We start from the raw sequence: 21,911 nt of genomic DNA, 5'->3' as shown, positions 1-21,911 counted from the left end.
CACAGAGACAATCGAGGTATGGTTGGGCAGGCTGGTAGGAGTCTTCCCCCAGCTCTTGGTTATGAGATAAAGTGGCGGCCACTTCAAAATATACCAGAAAAACAAGTGCAGTTCCTACCGACACCCAGCGCCGCTGTGCCACCGATTATTTTACAGTTCCGACCAACACCTGGCAGTTAGGAGTTAAGTGAGTTAAGAAACTGAAAAGAAGATTGACATTTATTGAAGTGTGCAACCTGCCACATATCGCATGTGCATGGTACAGATGACTTCATTTTTTGCAGACAAACACAAAATCACATGACCAGTATAACTATCAACTCAAAATGTACAAATCTCCTTTCTTAGCTGTGAGTTTGACTTGGTGGCTTAGCTGTTCCATGCCCATGTCTACTAATGGCACCACCATGCTATTAATACCTCTTCATTACGTCCTGCATTGCTACAGAATGATACTGCACCACTGTAACACTGTGCACCCTCGATGGAGCGCCTCTGGTGTCCGCACGCTAGCCAGGCCTACTCATAATTATTTCCCTGCACCTTGCCCTGGGAACTCCCCTGTTTCAAACCTAGTAAGGCACTGTCTTTGACAAGGATGTGTGGGTTCCCTGCACAGTGTGTGTATAATACTCTATCATAGGACGGCCCCATAGAACAGTTTTTGCCTGCAGTTGACAGGTCTTTTCAGTGAGACAGACCAGCGTTAAACAACAACAACAGCTACCTCACTCTTTCTCTGTGGAAGAAGGACGCCTTTAAGAAGCAATACAGATATTGGTTGGCAGGTCTGCTATCCAGTTAAAGATGAGTCTCTTAACTCCAAGTGAAAGTAGGAGTGTGTGCTACTGGAAAAGTGTAACTTCAACCGGCATCCACCAGGTTCGTGTTTCAGATGAACCTGGAGCTACAGCTACAACTACACTCATATACACTACTGTTCTAATCACTACAATCTTACATTAAGCGTGGCCCCCAGAAGATCCGAGATTTTGTCTGGGAAGATGTTTGGCATACGTGTGAAGTGTGATCGTCGCCAGGTAGACAAGAACGCCACCCTCTGCTTCGAGTATAGTTTGTTCATGTACACGCGCCACTCACCACCTGACCCAGCCTGCAGGAATAGTTACATCTCATTAATGCAGAACGTAATAAAGGTGCAAAGGTGATTTCATTGTAACTCTTCCTTAGTGTTTTATTTATTTATTTATTAAGAACTTCACATTCTTTGGAGTTCTTATTGATACTGTTGATATTATTTTGTGTGGTTGTGGGGGGGAGGGAATCTAGAGGCTGGCATTCCAAGACCGTTCGAGACAGACATGAAATTTAAAGGAATGATGTATGTTGGTTGCAGGCTTCTTTTGGCACAGAAAAAAAATCCTAGCACTAGCGCAGCACTAGCGCCCTCAATGTTATTTCTTCGATTTTTGCTCTCTTGCACTCCAAAAAATACTGAACCAATTGCTTTGCACATGGTCCATTATGTAGTCATCATATACTGGTGTACGTGGGTATTGATTCTGAGTCCAGCAAATACTTTTTGAGATAGTGAGGAAAATCAAAATGGTCTTCTCATGTCTGAAAATGCTAAAATCAAGAGTATTCAGCCGATTGTGACCAAATATGGTGGAAATGTAGTGAATCATGAGAACATGATTTGCATAATATGAACAACCTAGACCTGATCTCAAGGTCACAGGTAAGAATCTGTAAAAATTTTTGGTCAAACCAAAAGTCCCTCATTATTAGGTCTGCAATTCATTTGGAATGTGGAGTTCTTCGAGTACTGTTTCAGCAATTTCATAATTCTAGCTTATTACCATAACTACTACTACTACTACTACTACTACTACTACTACTACTACTGCTACTACTACTACTACTACTATTACTACTGTTATTATTATTATTATTATTATTATTATTATTATTATCATTATTATTAAGAACTTCACATTCTAGTGAGTTCTTATTAATATTGTAGATTTTTTCGGGGGGGGGGGGGAGGGAGGAGGGAGATCTAGAAGGCTGGCATTCCAAGACCGTTCCAGATAGAGACCTGAAATTTTCCTCAGTGGTATCAGATATTATTAATACACTCCTTTGTCTGAAGAGTGTTAGTCTAACATGACCTTACGTAATTTCACAGAAGTCTCTTAGGAGGATTAGGTGTAACGGATATTTCAATACCTAGTTACTATTCTCCTATCTCCTAGCTAATTCCCCATTGAACTGGCCAATTCGTAAAGGTTACTTAGCTAGAAAGAGTCGGACAACTGATGACGACAAGCCTGATTTTTAGGTCGGTTGCCTGGGCTTCCAAGCCTCCTTGAAGTGCGTAATTACAACGTGCTACTTGAACCAAATCTAGGAGCAGAGTGACTAACATGGCGAGCTTCTTCTCCCTCATAGGATTTGAAGAGGTGCCAGCTCTTAATTAATTACAATGCTAAATACAGTTAGGTTACATCATGATATATACTAGGCGAATCTAACCAATTAATCTTAGTTCTGATTAAACTAAACCCAAGCCAAATATTCACCTTATATATGTAAATATGTTAAACCCACATCTGCTTCTCATGTGAGGGCTTTTCATCCCCAGGACACGCCATCTACCACGCAGACGCAGTTTAGGTCAATGGAAATTTCCAAAGTAATTACATGTATTTACAATATAGTTGTCCACAAGAGTTAAACGCAGTAGCATTTAATTTATTAATATTAAGAATTATTAAAGAGAACGTAATCTCTGGGTTATACAACGTGTTGATTAGTTATTAACGCTCTCCAGGTTGGAAAATATTTCCCACAGTTTTGGGGCTGGGCGAAAAATGATACGCTGTATCATGTAATGTGACCCTTAGTCAGGAGTTCTGTGCATAGGTCTCGAGAACCCTGTGCTGCAGCCCTTCTAGGTCGCGCATCTTGACCCATTTGGTCTCCACCATTCACTGTCTCCGGGGTAGCCGTTAACTCAAGGGGTACCAGGATATCAATAGTTTTCATGTTGGTATGTCCCCTTCATTTTAATTTTACGAGTCTCAGCACACCCTCTGAATCTGGATGCGTGATCACTTAGTTAATGGCCACTGGGATCTTGGTTGTTCTGTTTTTACTAAGACAACATCTATGTTTATAACAGACTTGTTGCTGGCAGCCAGAGCCCCATAAAATCTTTCTCATAGGTTCAAAAGATATTCTTCGCTCCAATGTCTATTCCAGGTGTTTAATACTTTTTTCAGACGTTGATATCCCTCCCACAGATGTTGTCCTAATTCATTATTTTCTATGGTAGGATCATCTATTTCTTCCTGGATATCCACACAAGGCACCGGATAGAGCTTTCTACCATATAACATATGAGCCAGTGTCAAAGCCTCAATCAAAACGCTAGTGTCATCTAGATAGGTTAGGGTCTATCATTAATCCTAGCCTCAGTTTCAGTTATCACTGTTCTTAACTCTTCTCTTGTGATCTTTGTTCTGTGTTAGGTTTTCCCAAGGCATTTCTTCACAATACCAATTATTCGTTCGGTAAATCCATTTTGCCACGGTGCTCTTGGAGCTATGAACTGTCAGGTACAATTTCGGATTCCCAGTGCCGACTTAACCTTTGGGTCATTCCTTATATTTAAAAGTAGAGGTCCTGCTCCAACGAAGTTGGTTCCGTTGTCTCTTATTAATTTATTAGGACTGACCTTGTAGCTGCAAATCTTCTAAATACCTTCAGGAATGTCTCTGAACTTAAATCTTCTGCCATTTCTAGATGGACTACCCTTGTGTAGGTGCAAGTAAACAGACATATATATACATTTATGGCGAGTTCCCTCACCGGTAACAGTTATAGCCCCTGTGTAATCTACTTCAATTACCTTGAAGGGCCGACTTACATTTACCCTATCCCTTGGTAAGGCAGGTAGTCCTGGATAGTCATACGGTCGTTGTTCATACCTCCTACATGTAGTGCAACCTTTGAGATATTTCTTTATGACCTGTCTACCCTTAGGGATCCAATACCTTTCCCGGATTCGGGCCAAAGTCTGCGGCACACCTCCATGAAGAGTCAAATCATGGGCTTCTTTTAGAATTAACTGTACAAAATAATCGCTCTTAGGTAATAATATGGGATGTCTAGTTTGGAGAGGCAAATCAGCCTCTAGTATTCGGCCCCAGCATCTAATTAGACCCTTTCCGTCCAAGAAGAAGCGTAAGTCTCTAATGAACTTATTCTTGTTCCCAGTGCCCTTGCCTAAAGGGTCATAGATCTCTCCGTAATAATTCCTTTGTATCCTTTTCAGCCAATATTCCATGAGATCTAACTTCTGAAACCTCAATTTCTTATTCAAAGATTTAACAACTAATTTAGTAGTATTAATAAGTTGTCTTATTGACGAGAATCTGCTGATGTCAATTTCTTCTGGCTCAGGTACTACATGATCTAAGTTTACTGCACCAACGTCACAATACTATACTGTTTCTGCTCAGGCCAATCTTTAGTGAGTAACCATTTAGGACCTTTAAACTACAAGTTATCTTTGCTCAGTCTCTTTACAGTCGAATCTCTCGAGAGCAGATCAGCTGGGTTTTGTGTAGAGGATACATGCATAAATTTAAATTTTGAAGACAATTCTTTAATAGTCATCACTCTATTGTTCCACAATGTCTCATCCAATTTAGTGTCCCAGTCTAACTTTTCTCGCCAAACCTCTTGCACTAAACATTTGCCCTTAATAACTATAGGACTGACCAATCCCAATGGGTCACATAGAGTGGAGACCTGACTTAACAAGGATCTCTTGGTGAGAGAGACATCGGAGAACTTAATTGGCTTCAAACTTATTTCATCAGCTGTTGTATCCCAGTTAAGACCCAACACATTTTGAGTTTGGGGAATGTCAGTATTTGGAGTCCCCTTGTATTTCATTCCTCAAAAGCGGTGAATTTGTATTCCAGCTCTGTAACGGCAATATTGCCTTCCCACATTTGGAATTGGCTACTTCATAAGCCTTCAACGCTTCCGCCTCAGTATCAGCAACACCTTGCAAATTATCCATGTAAAAATCCTGCCCTATTTCCGGGCATTTGGCATTGCCAAAATGATACTTTAAAGTGTTGCAAAGTAGGAAAGGACTAGCACAAGAGCCAAAGAGCACCGATGAACTATTCTGATTTTGAGGGTCTTGAGGCCAGAGGAAATTTGTAAATTTCCTATCCTCCTCCCTCAATCCTATTCTGAGAAAAGCCTTACTAATGTCTGCTGTAAAAGCATAAGGTTTCTCTCTGAGTCTTAGTAATACAGTCCCTAACTTCTCCATTAGTGTAGGTCCAGAGTATAGGCAATCGTTAAAGCTAGCTGATCCCTTGGGCGCTTTACTGCTACAAATGAAAACTATCCTTATGGGAGTAGTTACTGAATCCTTGCTTACAGCATGATGTGGTAAATAATGTCCCTCCTTATGGCTAACAGGGAATTATACCTCTTCTGTAAATTTACTCTTCAGTTGATCTTTTATAATATTATTGATAATTTTATAATATTATATGGTTAGATGTTCTGGTTTATCTCTCAACTTTCTTAAAAGAGAATTTAACTGAGCCTTAGCTGCTTAGTACTTTGTTGGCAACTCCGAATGTTTTAGTTTCCATGGTAATCCTACCGAATACTGTCCATCCTTAAATTCCACTGACTGGTTATACAAATCCAAAGTTATTTTATCTTCAGGGGTTGATTCCCCAGAGAGTATTCCTGCAATATCTAGATCCTATAAATTGTGTACAGATTCATTTTTTTTTCATTCAGCAAGCCATTTATCTGAGTGGGTTCTAGTTCCGCTCCTATTCTAGCTACCATCACTGCCTGTGTGGGGGTAACAAAGACTGAGTCTACTAGTTTAGCCTCTTGCTTTGGAAAAGGCAACTGACCCATAACAAGGTTACCTCCTGGACTCTTGAACAACTGTACCTTATTCTTCTTGAAGGTCCTATGTAGGAATCTTCCACAGTCCTCAGAACCAATTATCATTTTTTGTGGGACCCACAGTATCTGATTCCACATTCTGTTTAGCCAACTTTATCATTAAGCTTTGTAGATGATCAGAGGTTTCCTTCAGTCCCTTGATATATATATATATATATATATATATATATATATATATATATATATATATATATATATATATATATACTTGTCTCCATATTATTCAGTACAGCTGCAGTTATACGGCATTTATGTCTGCCTAGTTGTATTACAAGTCTAACCAAATTTAAAAGACTGAGCTTCCTTAGTAGTTAAGAATCCTGTAATGGCTAGATTTACCTTGCCAGTAATAGATAACTTTAATTTCTTCACAATGTCTGCAAAAATGAAGGTTTTCTGAGCGTCCGTATCAAAAAGAGTGAATGCTAATAGGTTTCTATTCTCAATCACTATCTTCACATATGCTATTGGAACTGCAGCTGGCATTACTACTGGAGCATTCCCCTTTTCAATTGTCATATTGACACTTGCAGGTACCTCATTTTCCATCCTTGGGCATAAAGCACTATGATGATGATTCCTTTTACATTTGAAATAAAGATTGGTTTAGTCCTGCAGTCTGCAGAAGTATGCTCGGAGTTCATACAGCCACTCTAGAAGCATAATCAGGATAATGTTGACAAGATGCACTGAAATGTTGCTCCCCACAAAATACAAAAATTTTCCTGTCGTTTACCATGGAAGGTTTTACTTTCTTTTTTCATCAGCTTGTCTATTCCTTGTCTTTAATATTTTATCCTCAGCCTTTAAAGAGCTAAGAAAAGTACCTATCTCTTCTTTAGGCACATACTTAGCCTTCTCCGACTTAGGTTTCCCAACCAGTTGGTTAGTGTTTTTTTTCTTTATTTCAGACTTCTGTTTAATTTCAACAGGGTTTACTGTTCCTTGCAAATGTTTACAGAGCTGCATCAAGCGTTCCTCAATCTCCTCACTTGAGAAATCATCCTTTTGATACCTACCATAGAAGGCATCCTTGGTTCTAAGTAGAAGCTTTAAGGACAAAGTTCTAGAAAGCACCCAATCTGCTGCTTCAGTTCCATCTGAGACGATTCCGTTGCTGTTCCTCCATCACTTCCCTCCTCTAACTGCCTCATGGCTGGCATTAAAGTTTCTTCAGCTGATGTATTTTCTGCCATCACTGGCCTGAATACTAACAAGGCATATGGGCCAAATGGAGTCCCTCCTGTTGTCTTCAAGAGCTGTGCTTCTGTGCTCACACCTTGCCTAGGTAAACTCTTTCGTCTTTGTCTATCAACTTGTACCTTTCCATCTTGCTGGAAGTTTGCTTTCACTCAGCCAGTCCCAAAGAAGGGTGACCATTCCCAACTCTAACTACCGTTCAATTGTGTTAACATCCTGTGTCTCACAAGTTTTCGAGTCTATTCTTAACAGAAAATTTTTAAAGTATCTTTCTTATCACAACCTTTTTTCTGATCATCAGTATGGGTTCTGTCAGGGATGCACCACTGGCGATCTCACCAACATTTCAGACTCCTGGTGATCCTCCTTTTGGGACTTTAGCGAAAGCTTTGCCATTGCACTAGACATCTCAAGGGCCTTCTATTAAGTCTGGCATAAATCTTTAATTTCCAAACTGCCCTCTTATGGTTTCTCCTCTTGTATCTGTTCCTTCATCTATAGCTTCCTTTCTGGTCGTTCTATAGCTGCTGTTGTGCATAGCCATCTTTCTTCTAGATCTACCAACAGTAGTGTTTCTCAGGGCTCTGTCCTATCAGCAACTCTCTTTCTTTAACCCGCCCTGTCCTGTCGACGTATGGGTATGTTGCAACATTTTGCATTTGCCAGTCCCAACGACGTACTGGTACATCGTGCAATTGCAAGGTCCCTAATTTACACAATTTTCAATTTTCGCGCGTGATTTTTCGTACGTATACACGGTACACCTTCCTCTATTGCTCTACAAGATGCCAAGCAGGGACAATGCCTTACACCGCATAACCTCCCCCCTCCCCCCCTCACGCCATTGTCTCGGCAATTCACCTGGCCAGTAAAGACTTTCAGGGCCAGAGTGATTCCCCAATCGATGACAATGTGGAGGACAAAGTTTACATAGCATTAGAGGAAGAAACAGTCAGAAATAATGATCAGGTAATGTGGCAAAAGAAAGTCAAGTATGGTGATGAGTTAGTGAGTGAAACAATGCTTATAATGCCTATATTACTGTTTGAAAACCAATATACTCTTGTACTACATATAAATTTGTACCAAGTAAATAAATAAATACCATTTATGAGTGGTGTGAAATAGTTACCCTCCCACAGAACTCGTTTTAATTGGTGCCAGCCTGTTAGAAAACCCAGTCAGGTAAGGAGGTACTGGTACCTGGATCGAGTATTTTAAACCTTAGGTGAGCGATTTCTCTATGAATGTTCGATGTTTCTCACCAAAAGCGGAGGTTTTAGCCAAAAAAAAATTTGTTGAAAATACCTCGGGATTGGGGGGTGTCAGAGGTGCGAAATAGCTCGGGACGTGACGGGTTAAATTCATCAATGACCTTCAAAGCTGTACATCTAACCCTATCCACTTGTACGCTAATGATTCTACCCTTCACCTTTCCTTTCGGTTCCCGCAACGTCCATCTCAGCAATTACTTCAACAAACAAGAGATAAGGATATGGCAAACCTAATGTCTGACTTGGCTCGAATCTCTGACTGTGCGAAAGGAATCTTGTTGTTTTTAATGCATCAGAGACTCAGTTCTTGCACCTATCAACCCGATAAACTCTTCCACAAGGAGTACCCACTAATGTTTAATAATATCCAGCTCAACCCTGCATCATCCTTGAACATGCTTGGGGTTTCATTCACTAGGGACTTATCTAGGAAAGATCATATTACATCTCCTGAAAAATCTGCTAAGCCGACTCCATACCTTCTTTACCCCTCCACAGGTGCTGACTTTATACACGGGTTTTATTCGCTCCCGTGTAGAGTACAACTCCCATGTGTGGGGATGCTCCCCACATGCAGCTCTTCTCAACAGGGTGGAGTTATAGGCTTTTCGTCTAATTAACTCTCCTCCTATTACTGGCTCCCTTCAAACTCTGTCTCTTCACCACACTGTTGCATCTTTATCTCTTTTCTATTACTACTTCAATGGTCACTGCTCCTCTGAACTGTCTGCTTTCATCCCTGCACCTGTACATCGGATGGGTAGCACCCATCCAGCAATAAACTCTTATCCCTTTTCTGTCCAACTCTTTAATGCAAGAGTTTACCCTTACTCCAAGTCTTTCATTTACGCAACAGGTCATCTCTGGAACTGTCTCCCTCTGTCTGTATTTCCTACTTCTTATGATCTCCAGTCTTTCAAACGCAGTGTGTCCATGCATCTCGAAATGAACGGATCTTGAAATAGTCTCTTTTATATATATTTTTTTTCTTTTCTTTTCTTGGAAAACATAGTTTGTGGGTTCCTGGCCTTTGGTTCGTTCTTTCTTGCATAAAAAAAAAAAAATCCTGAAACAATTAAAAGATTAGGATCTTGATTTCTGCCATATACAGCTCCAAGCATTTGTACATATAATCATATGTAAAATATTTTAAGGTATCCACAAATATATGTATCTTGCTGGATGTAGTTTTAAGTATTATAAATGGATTTTTGCAATATTAAGCAATATCGTGACTGTTAATCACATTAATATGTGACCATACACTTGATGAAGTTCCAAGTGGATCAACTTTCTGTGAAAATATGACAAATGTAATAGGTCTAGCCCACTTACGTGCTCGAGCTATCTTGTGTTCCTATTTCCCCGTGAATGTCAACATATCAACGAAGAAACACACACACACACACACACACACACACACACACACACACACACACACACATATACACACACGCAAAATGTATGTAACTATCAGTCTATTTATCTATCTATTTAGACTGATATGCTGTAGATGGATAGATAGGGTGTCCCGGGAAGAAAGGGCATAACTTTGGGAAATGAAAGATGAGGGAATTCTAAGTAAAAACTTATATGGGCATTTGTCCAAATCTCAAAACTAATAAAGCCACAATTACTGCTACCTTATGGAAGCAAATGTTCTCCTCCAAATTTCATCCATAATGTCATCAGTAATTGTAGTTCCCTAACGGCTGAGATTTGAACAAATGTCCACATAACATTTTTTGCTTAGAATTCTCTCATCTATCGTTTTCCAGTGTAATGCTCTTTCCTCCCGGGACTCTCTCTCTCTCTCTCTCTCTCTCTCGGCTGCGGTGAGTCTCCTTGACGTGGTGGTGGGGCTTGAAGCGTGGTTGGCTATACCACCTACTTTGGAAGCATGCCTACCTTTGTAGGGTTCAGCATTTGTCGGCCACATGGACCAAGCACCCCCTGCATCATTGGTGAAGGAGGCCTGTTAGTGATGTTAGTCCCTGCCCATTTGCTATCTAGGGCAGGACTTTTGCCTCCCCACGTGTTCGTTGTTCATGGCGTCCAATAATTCTGGGAGACGGGAGTCCTGGGGGTTGATTGATGCTGCACAATGCATCCTGCAGCTAGCAATACACCTCTTTGGTCCTTTATTCCTGCTAGATGGACGGCCTGGTTGGGCCTGACCAGGTCAATCGGCTGGTCATGCGTTGGCTAAGGTCAAGTGGGCACTGGTGGGCCTGGTGCTCCTATTGTCCTGGAGTTACCTTTGCCTAGGTCCCTCAGTGGTTACCCATGTATACTTCCTCACTACCTCTGGGGTTGCCAGTGGTGTCATCCCTGGCATATGGCCTTCCCTTGTTGGGCTCCATGATGGGTAAAGGGGTGAGGGAATGAAGGTTTTTCGTCCTCGTGTGGGAGATGGCCAGGCCCATGAATCCCCAACAACGCCACATCTTTGCTCCTGCCGACCCTGTACCACATAAGGGCAACAGGGGTAAGAAGCGCTTTTGAGGGAGCGGCACACAGCCCTCCAGGAAAGTTCTCTCACCCTTCACTGAGATGATGCCTGGTGTCTTTGTGCCTGACCAAAACATGAAATTCTAGTTTTGAAGCTGGCTGATGGTTCCTCCTTCAGGGATCTTAATGCATTTAAGGTTCACTGTGACTTGGCCAAGGCTTGTGGGTCATCCCCAAAGGGTTTTCCACAAGCAGATGGATCACTCCTTATAGAGGCCAGGGATGCTGATCAAATGTTAGTTACCAGTCATTCCACCCTGAACCAGACTCGGGATGTTGTCTTCTCTAAGGAGTTCCTTAGGTACTCAGAGGAGGACCTCCTGGATGAGCTAAAAGACCAGAGAGTAGTGAAGGTGGAGAGGATAAAGAAAAAGGTAGACAAGATATTGACAGGCACACAGTCACTGATTGTCACCTTTGATCAGTTGACATTGCCTGATGTCTTAGAGGCGTCTTACTACAGCCTTCGGGTCAATGTATATGTGCCAAGACCTAAGAGATGCTTCCACTGCCAGAGGTTTGGGCTTGTCAGCAGGTCTAGTAGTAGGAACGTGCAAAGTGTGTGTTAATTGTGGTGGTAATTCATATGGTGAGATGGTCTTCCTGAATCCCCCCTCATGTATTAACTGCCATGGTGCTTGCCTAGCTTCACCAACACAGTGTGACCAGTATAAGTTTGTGAATGATGTCATGTCAGTACAAACCCATGAGAAGATATTTTTTGCAGAGGCAAAGGAAAGGGTCAGAGGGATGTTTTTCCACCCTGGGGTCACCATTGCTTCAGCTCTATCACGTTGTAAGGAGGTTCCACAGTACAACGAGACAACACTTCATGCTGCCTCACCTGCTTCTCGGGGTAATCAGTCGTCACAGATATCCCAGTTGAGGGATGCTACTGTGGCGGCAACACATGGAGGAGGCAGTGCCTATTCTGAGGGGGTCCCACCAGTATGTAGTGGTGCCTTCCTTCTTCCATGTATCCCTGCTCCTGGACTGAAGGCTGGACCCTTGGTCAGGGCAGGGGCAACAAATGACAGACGCATGCTACCATCACGTGCATCTTCAGAGCCAGAAAAGACGTGTGGTAACCCAACTGCTTCAACTAATGTTTCTGCCTCCATTTTAGTGACAGAGAGTCGACACCCTTCCATAGTGGTGGTTGATGTCCATGCCGATGCTTCTCCTTGTCCTGACATATCCAAAAAATCTGAGTCTCTCCTGTGCATAGCAAGCAATGCCGTGGCTCCTCAGAATGCTCAGAGACTGAGGCCCTGCCACCAAAGGTTTCAGCTGGGAAGCCCACTACCCATTCTCTTCAGGGTTCTCAGGAGTCTGGGTGAGTGCAGGCTGATGACAGTATTTAGCTGACGATCTGTACCTCACCAAACAGTGGTGATGCTCGGGTTGTTGATGCGCCTCCTCAGTTGCATGATGCCTTGCCTTCTTGCGATCCTAGTACTCTGGGGTGCGCTACTGATCGTGCTTCTCCTTGTGATGGCACTGCCTGCCCTGTTCTGGCTAAGGCAGCTTGCAGTCCCCCTACCAAACCATCTCTCACTCCACCACAGTAGAAGACCATTGCCCGGCCTTCTTCTTCCTCCCCTTTCCTGTCTACAAAACCAGGTATCTTGGGTTCCTCCTCCTGGGGGTCAGCTGTGGTTAGAAAACCTTTCACTAATAACCCTCGTCCAGGTACTCGGACACCCGTCAAGGTTGCCAGTGTCCAGAACTCTGGTACTGAAATTAACACGATATAATGCCACTCCATTATGGGATCTGTATTTCAATGGAATTGTTGTGGTTTACATGCTAATCGGGAGGAATTGCGTAGTCTTATTGTCCGCTATTCCCCAGTGTGCATAGCACATGGATCCAGGAGACCATGGCTAAGAATGCTGCTCCTTCTGGTCCTCCTGGTACCATGTATTTCATTCTGATCCTCTTCCTGGCCAGGGACATCATGGTGGTGCTGCTATCCTAGTTCACTATGATGTCCCATTCACTTGTCTGAGACTTTTAGCTCCACTGCAGGCTGTTGTCATTCAGATTTACCTTCACCATCAACATACATTGTGTAGTCTTTATCTCTGTCCATATGCACCTGTTGAGAAGGTAGATCTTGTCTGCCTTATTCGTGACCTTCGATACCCCTTCTTTTACTAAGTGATCTGAAGAGAGTATGACCAACCCTAGAGATGCTATGCTGGCTTCGTTGGAGGAGGAGGAGGAGTTGGGGGTGTTGAATTCAGGTGAAATGACGTACATTCATAGTCAGACTGATGTTTTTGCGGCCACTGATTTGTCTCTGTGCTCAGCTATTGCTGTTTTAGATTTTAGATGGGATGTGTTGCCAGATTTGCATGGCAGTGATCACTTCCCAATTCTTTTAACTTCTGCTGCATGTCAGTCACAATGTTGTCGTGCTCGCTGGTGCCTGGATAAGGCAAACTGGCCACTCTTCAGGGAGTTATGTTCCACTGACCGCACTGTGGACAGTTTTCATAGTACTGATGAGGCAGTGGCATATAAAACTGATGTAATGCATTCAGCAGCTCTTTTATTGATTCCCAAGACGTCTGGTCGATTTCCTAAACATCAGTTCCCTGGTGGAACCCTGAATGCACCTCTGCAGTGAGGGCCAAATGGGTCGCCATCTTTCAGCTTCACCACCATCAAGGGGACACTCAGTATTTGAGGGCTATTTGGAGGGCACATGGTCATGCACGTCGCGTTTTGAAGGAGGCCAGACATGCTTCATGGCGAGAGGATGTTTCCTCCCTTTTCTCGAGGACTTCTCTCACCCAAGTGTGGAATTGGGTCAGAAATAATTCTGGCAAATTTCCTGTTCCTTCCCCTCTTGTTTTATATGATGCAGGTGGGGTTGTGACTGATCACTTTGCTGCTGCTGAATCATTTGTCAGTCATTTTTTGGTGTGTCTAAGAATGACACTGAACAGCCTTCGGCATGCCAATGTCAGTGACTGGAATCCTGTAGCCTCAGCTTCACATCTTCTTGGGGTGAATTTTACAATGTCCTCTTTTCTGTTTCTGAGCTTGGGGCAGCTTTATCACAGTGCCATGATCATCTCCAGGCTGTGATGATATTTATATGTCTTTTTACGTCATATGTCTGACAAATCATTTTCCTTTTTACTGGCACTATACTGTATAATAGAATTTGGTGTACTGGTGAGTTTCTGTCCTCTTGGTGTGTTGCTGTGGTTATCCCCATCCCTAAGCCCAGAAGGGATCATCTACAGCCAACAAATTATCATCCCATCTTTCTGACCTCTTGTGTTTGGAAGGTGTTGGAGAAGATGGTAAATGGCCAGCTCATGTGGTACTTAGAGGGGCAATTACTTCTTATCAATGCAGTACGGTTTTTGTAAATTGCGATCTACCACTGATGACCTACTGTCCTTGGAATCTTCTGTCTGTTAGGCATTCTCAACTAACTGACACCAGGTCACTGTCTTCTTCGATCTGAAGAAGACATGCGACACTGCGTGGCATCACGGCACTTTACCTTCTCTTCATGAATTTGGTCTTCGTGACTGCTTACGTATTTTTGTTCAGCAGATTTATCTAACTGTTTTTAAACCCCTTACCTGTGGGCTGTCACTACCGTGACGCTCGTTACACAAGTACCATACCATGGGATGTCACTTCTGTGATCCAGGGATTTTTAAAATTTCCCGGGCTTTCAAGTGCGGTCTTGTATCATCTATCAGTACTGTCAGTGTGTAGCTATAGGCAGCGCTGCTAATACCGCTAGCACTCGCATCCAGTGTTACCAGTTTAGCCATTTTTCCTCTGTTTGCCTCACTTCCCCACCTCCCCTCCCCTCCCCCCTCCCCCGCCTAGTTACAGCCTGGCCGCATAACACAACTCCCGGCCGTTTTTTTTCCATTCGCTATTTCTATTTAAATGTGCCCTATGTCCTGTTTTAATATAAAAAAATATATATAAAAAAGGGAACAGGCTAATTGATATTGCCATTGGCCATGAAGTACGGTAGCTAATTTATCACCTGGCAACACCACACATGAACTTGGTCGCTAATTTTCCCTGTTCTTTACCCATTGAAATGTCCCATGTGACCTATTCTTATACTAAAAAATATATATAAAAAAAGAGAAAGAACTAGGTGATACTTACATTGACCTGGAAGTAGCTAAATTATCGTGTATTGCCTAGATTTCCTGCTATCCCTGCGGGAGGGACACAGCATGGTCCAGCCATCCCCACGGGTAAAGGGTTAAGGGTCTGAGTGGGAGGAGTGCTTTTTAATGCTTGTGCACATGAAGATGGGGTACCACAGGTAAGTATCTTTAGTGTTACTCTCTTTGCTGTGGCCATCAACAGTGTAATCAGTGTATTCCTTGCTGGTGTGTGAGGTTCATTATATGCAGATGACCTCTCAATTTCCTTCACCGCATCTAGGATGTCTCTGATAGACAGGAGGTTGCAGCCAGCTCTTAACAGAATTTCGGAGTGGGCTGAGTCTTGTGGCTTCTGCTTTTCTTTACGAAAGACAGTAGCTATGCATTTCTGTTGTCTTTGGGGGGTTTACCCAGACCCTGACTTGTATCTTTATGGTCGTAGAATATCCTGTGTGAGGAGACTCGGTTTTGGTGTCTTCTGTTTGATAGACGACTATCCTGGGTTCCTAATATTCATTCTGTGATGACAACTTTTATGAAGGCTTTGAATTTTCTGAGGATTTTGAGACATACTTGAGATGCTGATCGTCAGACCCCCCTACTCTAGCATAGATTTCTTATCCTTTCTAGACCTGAATATGGATGTGAAGTCTACTCCTCTGCAACAGTTGCTAATCTCCGGATATTAGATTCTGTGCTTCATGGTGGTGTACGATTGGCAGCTGGGGTATTTAGGTCATCCCCGATTTTGAGTTTGTTGGTGAATGCTGATGCCCTCCCACTGGCTTTGCATCACCAATCATTGATGATGAGATGTTGGTATAGTCTTCACCGCCTTCCAGACTCTGTTTCTTGTGCCAATGTCTCCCAGGATTCACGATCACCTATTTATACCTCCTGTCCTAGTTTCCCAAAGCCCTTTGGTTACAGGGTCTGGTCTGTTATGTTAGCCCTCATAGTTCCAAAGCTGGCAGTCTGTCCACATCGGATCCCGAGGGTGAGTTTCTGGCTACTCCCTCAGGTGACATTCTGTAGGTCCATTGTTGGAAAAAATGGCTTATTCCCTCTCAGATGTGTCTCTCACACTTTTTAGAACATGCCTCCATTCATAAGTTTTCTGTCCCTGTCTATACTGATGACTCGAAAACTATTACTGGAGTGGGCTTTGGTGTTGTCTTCCCTTCTTTTAGTAGGAGGGGTAGCCTTCCTGGTGTTACTTCAGAGTGTACAGCAGAACTGACTGCAATTATATTTGCTCTGCAAATCATTTTTACTCTCCTCCAGTATCCTTTTGTGATTTTTCAGTGACTCTTATAGTGCTCTCTCTGCACTGGAGTCTTTTAATGCATCCGACCCACTGGCTTTATTAATTTTAGTCGCTTTTTCTTCTTGGTCGTCGTGGCCATCATGTGGACTTTTGTTGGATTCCCGCACATGTTGGTGTGGTTGGCAATGAGAGGGCAGATACTTTAGCTAAAGCTGCTTCATCTCGATGGCCACCTACCGACTACCTCCCACTTCTGATGTAACACCTTACATGCGATACGTGATTCATGTGTGTTGGCAGAGACACTGGGATCGTTTTGCTCATAACAAACTAAAGGAAATTTTTCAGAGAGTGGCTGTGCCAAGGGTTCTTCCCTCAGTGCCTCAGTGACTGGAGGTAGCCATTACCAGGCTTTCCATTGGGCACTCCCATCTTACACATGCTTTCTTGATGAGTGATGGGACTTGTTTTTTTATGTGAGGAAGAAGGAACCAAAGGCAACAAGCCTGCAAAACTGTACTTTCCAAGGGAAAAACAAAATACAAGAGAGAGCCAAATTCAAGATCCGATCATTTCGAGATGCCTGGACACACTGCGTTTGAAAGACTGGAGATCATAGGAAGCAGGAAATACAAACAGAAGGAGACAGTTCCAGAGTTGACCGTATTGTGACGATTGCCTTGTTCCCCTTACTGCCCGTCACTTGCTGATAGAGTGTCCAAGTCTGGGGGACCTACGTCAGAGATTCCTCCGTAGGCATAAGGGGGCAGATGGTGCCTTCTGTCTGTTCTCGATGCTTGGTGGAGCCTCTAGCGATTTTAATAATGTTTTTAGTTTTCTTCAGGAAGCGGGCCTCTTTCCACTTTTGTAAGTAATTAGTATTTTTTTAACTATTCTCTTATTTTCCCTGTTTCATATATTTTAACGGATATTAACCTTATTTTGAACATGCGTATTTTATTTGTGGCGTCCATTACCTTGTTGTCCGGCGGCATATGACCCTGAAAGTTGCGCCCCCAAGATTTTAACTGTATTCACTCTCTCTCTCTCTCTCTTTCTCTCATATATATATATATATATATATATATATATATATATATATATATATATATATATATATATATATATATATATATATATATATATATATATATATATATATATATATATATGGTGTTCGTAAAAGTCCTTGAGTGGTTTTTAATATTTATTTAACCAAAACCATTAGGGATAGAATGATGCGGATTTTCCATAGTATGGAGTACACAATAGAGTTTTCTTATATATGTTAGAAAAGTTCAATGATGGCTCCTTTTGTGGCCCTTAGCATATCCAACTGACGATCAGTTTCATATGTGACCCCCAGCATATCACTGGTGACCTTATGTTTGGCTTTCGTTATCAGCTCATGAAGGATGCCATTGTTTGGAACAGGTGTTTTGTAGCCTTCATCTTTTACGTAGTCTCAAAGGAGGAACTCCAAGGGGGTAACATCACAAGACCAAGTTGGTCACGAAATCGGCCCATCACGCCCAATCCATCTGCCTGGAAACTTCTCATTGCACAATGAACGCACATCTAAACTCCACTGAACTCCAGTGAACTAAACTCCACAATGAACTTTTGTAACACATATAGGAAAATCCATTGTGTACTCAACATTATGACCAAAAAAAAAAAAAATCATCATACTATCTGCTATGGTTTTGGTTAAATAAATATTTAAAACCACTTAAGGACTTTCCGAACACCCTGTATATATATATATATATATATATATATATATATATATATATATATATATATATATATATATATATATATATATATATATATATATATATATATATATGTACTGAGAGTTCTAAAAATATTTTACATTGAATTTATCTCAGGAATACTTATACGTCACCTGCACAATGCCCACAATGTGCTGAGTTTTCCTTCCTTTCTTCGTTTGAGTGAAATCATCAAATTCTTCAAGGCTGAACCCAACAACGACATACCTGCAGGAGTACAAGATTATCATGAATAGAGGGGTCACTGGGTGACTAATTTTAACTCCTTCAGCATAATGATGCCTTTTTAGTTTTATTCTCACTGACTTCATACATAATTATTAAGCTTGAAAAAAAAAACTTTTTTATAATGGGGTGGTCTGCTCTTTTCTTCACAAGCTGAGTAATGTTGTCTGTCAATTGGCAAACAATAAATATAAGAAGACGGAAGGTGTAGCTTTTAGTAAACCATTTGATATTACAGTAGTAAACTGGATATTAGAAATTGTAAAGTGAGTTTTCCACTCACTTGCCATAGTAGTCCCAGGCTCTGAGGTGGCGGTCACCGAAGGCCAGCAGAGGTTGAGGGTTGTGGAGAAGAAAGAGATAGGCTCGACAAAGCTCACCACTCCACAGGGCTTTCAATAGGTCGTCTGCTTCTTTCACCAACACCAACTTGGAAATTAAGTAACACACACTAACTATTAAATGAGTGTATGAGAAAGCAGGATACTGAAATTAATGTGGCTGGAGAACTAACAGGGAATCGAGTTGATTGGGTCAGTATGCACGGAGCACACACGGGTTTTTGAAGACTTTTTTGTTGTTTTGTTTCCTTCATTAAAACGAGATACTCAGCGAATTTACTATCTGGCAGTTGTATGAAAAAAAAAAAAAAAAGCACGAAATATGTGTAGGTAAAACACGTGAGATATAGAGAAGATTTTGGAAGCGATTTATATGTGAATGACTGACTTCACTACTTCACTGGGCATGCTGTTGATGGTCATCCCTCATTCTTGCTTTGTTTTCTGTTGTTTCTGGATCATTCAAATATCATCCCATCTTTGTGAGGGAAGAAGGGTCATCTTGGTGATGAATTATGATGGCACTCATTAGTGATAAGGATGGCAGTAAATCAGAGAAGACAACTGATGGTTTTACACACACACACACACACACACACACACACACACACACACACACACAGTTTTATAATAGAGGAGGATTCATGTGCACAACTCTTTTTTAAATAAAGGTTAGCAGAGACAAAATAAACCTTTCTGCCCTTCAGAGTACTGTTCATCTCTTAATAATTTCCTTTTGGCTACGAGAGACGATAATACTCATCATATTGGGTTCTAAAAAATGATAGTCCTACACTTGTGAGTTTTTATGAGTGGCAAGCATTATTATAAATTACTATCACTACTGAAATATAGCCGAACATAGCTAAAGGAAGCCCGCCCTCCCTAAATAGTTGAACAATGTGTTGATGTCAGCCAAACTTCAACCTAACCTGTCTTGGGTGAGGTAACGAATCAAGCATTTTTATGAGTGAAGACGTCAGGAACAGATAGTCCACAGCAAACAGCAGTGAGCACTGAGCGATGTCACCGCGAAGCACCCACCCCAGCAAAGCACCCAGCCACACCTTCTCTTTCTCCGCCACGTCCTCCAGGCCATTCATTTTCACCACGGCCGATAATTTGCTCCTTGTGTCAAGAAAAATGCAATCATTATATTATCTTCATCCAAACAAATATTCCAATCTCCATGCGTTGGTGTTACTAGAGTTGTGGTTCACTGTATCTTTGGGAAGAAGGATTAAAGAAGAGACTATAATTAAATGCTTCAATTCCCTCCCCATCTAGCCAACTATTTTGTGAGTGACAGAAAGAAGACCAAAAGACAAGATATAGTTTTATTATTCCAATGATAATGATAAATATGTCGACGATATGGGTGATACTTTCTTGCAGAAGATGGTGATGGAATGGATACTTAATAATAACTTATCCGTTCACACCTCGATTCAAGTTTAATCACTTCTCATTCACGCAGAAAGATGATACTATATACTCTTCACCAAGCCATCATCCCCTTCCTATAACTTCCTACCAGTCCCATATCTTAACCCATTAATGCTCAGCATTCCTGTGCGAGGGATTTTGCTGGAAAAGCACTAAGCGTATTGTCTTCTGCCTGTCGGCTTATAGTGGCGAAACTCATAGGTCCTTACCCCAGGGTCCCCTTCTTTATAAAATTTTGAAAATGCCCAGTTCCTTCCTTTATAGAGGACACAGGGCGCCAATGGATTAAACAAAAACATTTGCCCCCAAGGTCCTCTTCATACTCCCCACATGTCATTTAGCACCTGAATGTCACGACTTACCACTTGAAGACATTTCCATTACACCATCACGTGTAAATTACCACTTACTCCATGCTGGCTACTCGTGCAACAGCTTTACAATCACTTCCGTAATGACGTAGGTGAAGATTGATTTTTAATATCCGCCTTTGTTTTTCACATGATAAATTATCAACTAGAGCAGTTTGTTAAAACTTTATATTAGTTTACTCATTAAAAGATACAATAAGAAAATTGTATCCTTTGTACCTAACCTATGGATCTTTTGGACTTAACTTTGGCATCCACTGAGCCTAAGTGGGTATCCTTCAAAAACGGACATGATCTACAGTGAAAACTTGTTCCTTTGGACGTTACTTTAGCATCCTTAGGAACCTTTCTAAATTTCAGTTTTCATTATTTAAATAAATAAATTATTAATTAAATAATTAATTTGAAAATTGAATAATTATCCAACAATGATGAACAACTGTTTAATCCATAACAAAAGTGAACATTCCAAAAAGCGATCTCTTTTTGCTGAAAGCTAAAGAGACATTATAACGATTTATAACCTCAGTTTACATTTCCTTCCATATTGCACCTCCCTCCCCTTCTCCATACTATTAGCCTTTTTACCAAAGCATGCTAAATTGTACTTCCCCAGGATTATTGTTCTTACTGTTTTAACAGTATTCTAGCCTAACCAAAGCTATTTTCAATCGGGAAACCAAAATGAATAACAACAGACTACACTAACCTACCCCAAACAGATCAGTCTTACATGACCTGGACCTTCTTGTGAAACAAAAAAATAAGTGATGTTTTGGGGTATAATTCAGAAATCTGTTTCCCCATATCAGTTATGTATGGGTTATTCAGCAAACTGGACATACATTGCCCATGGTATTCCATCACAGACGTGGTATTCTTAGTCCTTCTCTTTTCACGAGTCTCTCCCTCATCCCGAAAATCCATCACCACTAGTGAAACCTCTTCCCAACCATGCCTTCTCTCTTCTAACATACTCTTTTGCGTTATTTTTAAGCATACATCTGAACCTAATCCTCCATTCCAACCTCACGGCAAACGTATCACCGACCCCTATTTTACCTCAGTCTTATCTCCAGCCCAACTGAAACTTAACGGCATCATCAACCTTTCTTCAACTCTTCCTTATAACCGATCCAACCACAACTCATCGCCATTCCAGCCTAAAACCAATATTCTAACTGCTCCTTCCTCAACTCACCCTTATTAGCGACGCTACCTCAAACCAAAATTATCACCGACCCAGCTACAAATCATCCTTATCACTGACCCTAACACAACCGTATCACCGACTTTACCACAACTCAACCTCAACATTGCCTTGCTGTCAAG

At 41.6% G+C, this 21,911-nt stretch overlaps 1 protein-coding gene across 1 annotated transcript in view; it reads right to left on the bottom strand.

Moving 5' to 3' along the window:
* LOC145396960 (putative glutamate receptor) overlaps positions 1 to 20,623 on the bottom strand; it is a 180,146-nt gene extending 159,523 nt beyond the window's left edge. Inside the window, exons 1-5 of the mRNA XM_080270193.1 lie at positions 20,619 to 20,623; positions 19,695 to 19,890; positions 18,705 to 18,850; positions 18,310 to 18,403; positions 962 to 1,114 (exon numbers count right to left, since the gene is read on the bottom strand). Of these exons, the coding sequence (XP_080126319.1) occupies positions 962 to 1,114; positions 18,310 to 18,403; positions 18,705 to 18,850; positions 19,695 to 19,890; positions 20,619 to 20,623 (594 nt within the window). The remainder of the gene's footprint in view (positions 1 to 961; positions 1,115 to 18,309; positions 18,404 to 18,704; positions 18,851 to 19,694; positions 19,891 to 20,618) is intronic.
* Positions 20,624 to 21,911: the final 1,288 nt, after the last annotated feature.

This window comes from Coenobita brevimanus, chromosome 40 (genome assembly GCF_032717465.1).
Source record: "Coenobita brevimanus isolate Jiangsu-jjx chromosome 40, ASM3271746v2, whole genome shotgun sequence".
Lineage (NCBI taxonomy): Eukaryota > Metazoa > Arthropoda > Malacostraca > Decapoda > Coenobitidae > Coenobita > Coenobita brevimanus.
Note: the sequence above shows the minus strand (reverse complement) of the source record. Positions and strands in the feature narration are given on the sequence as shown.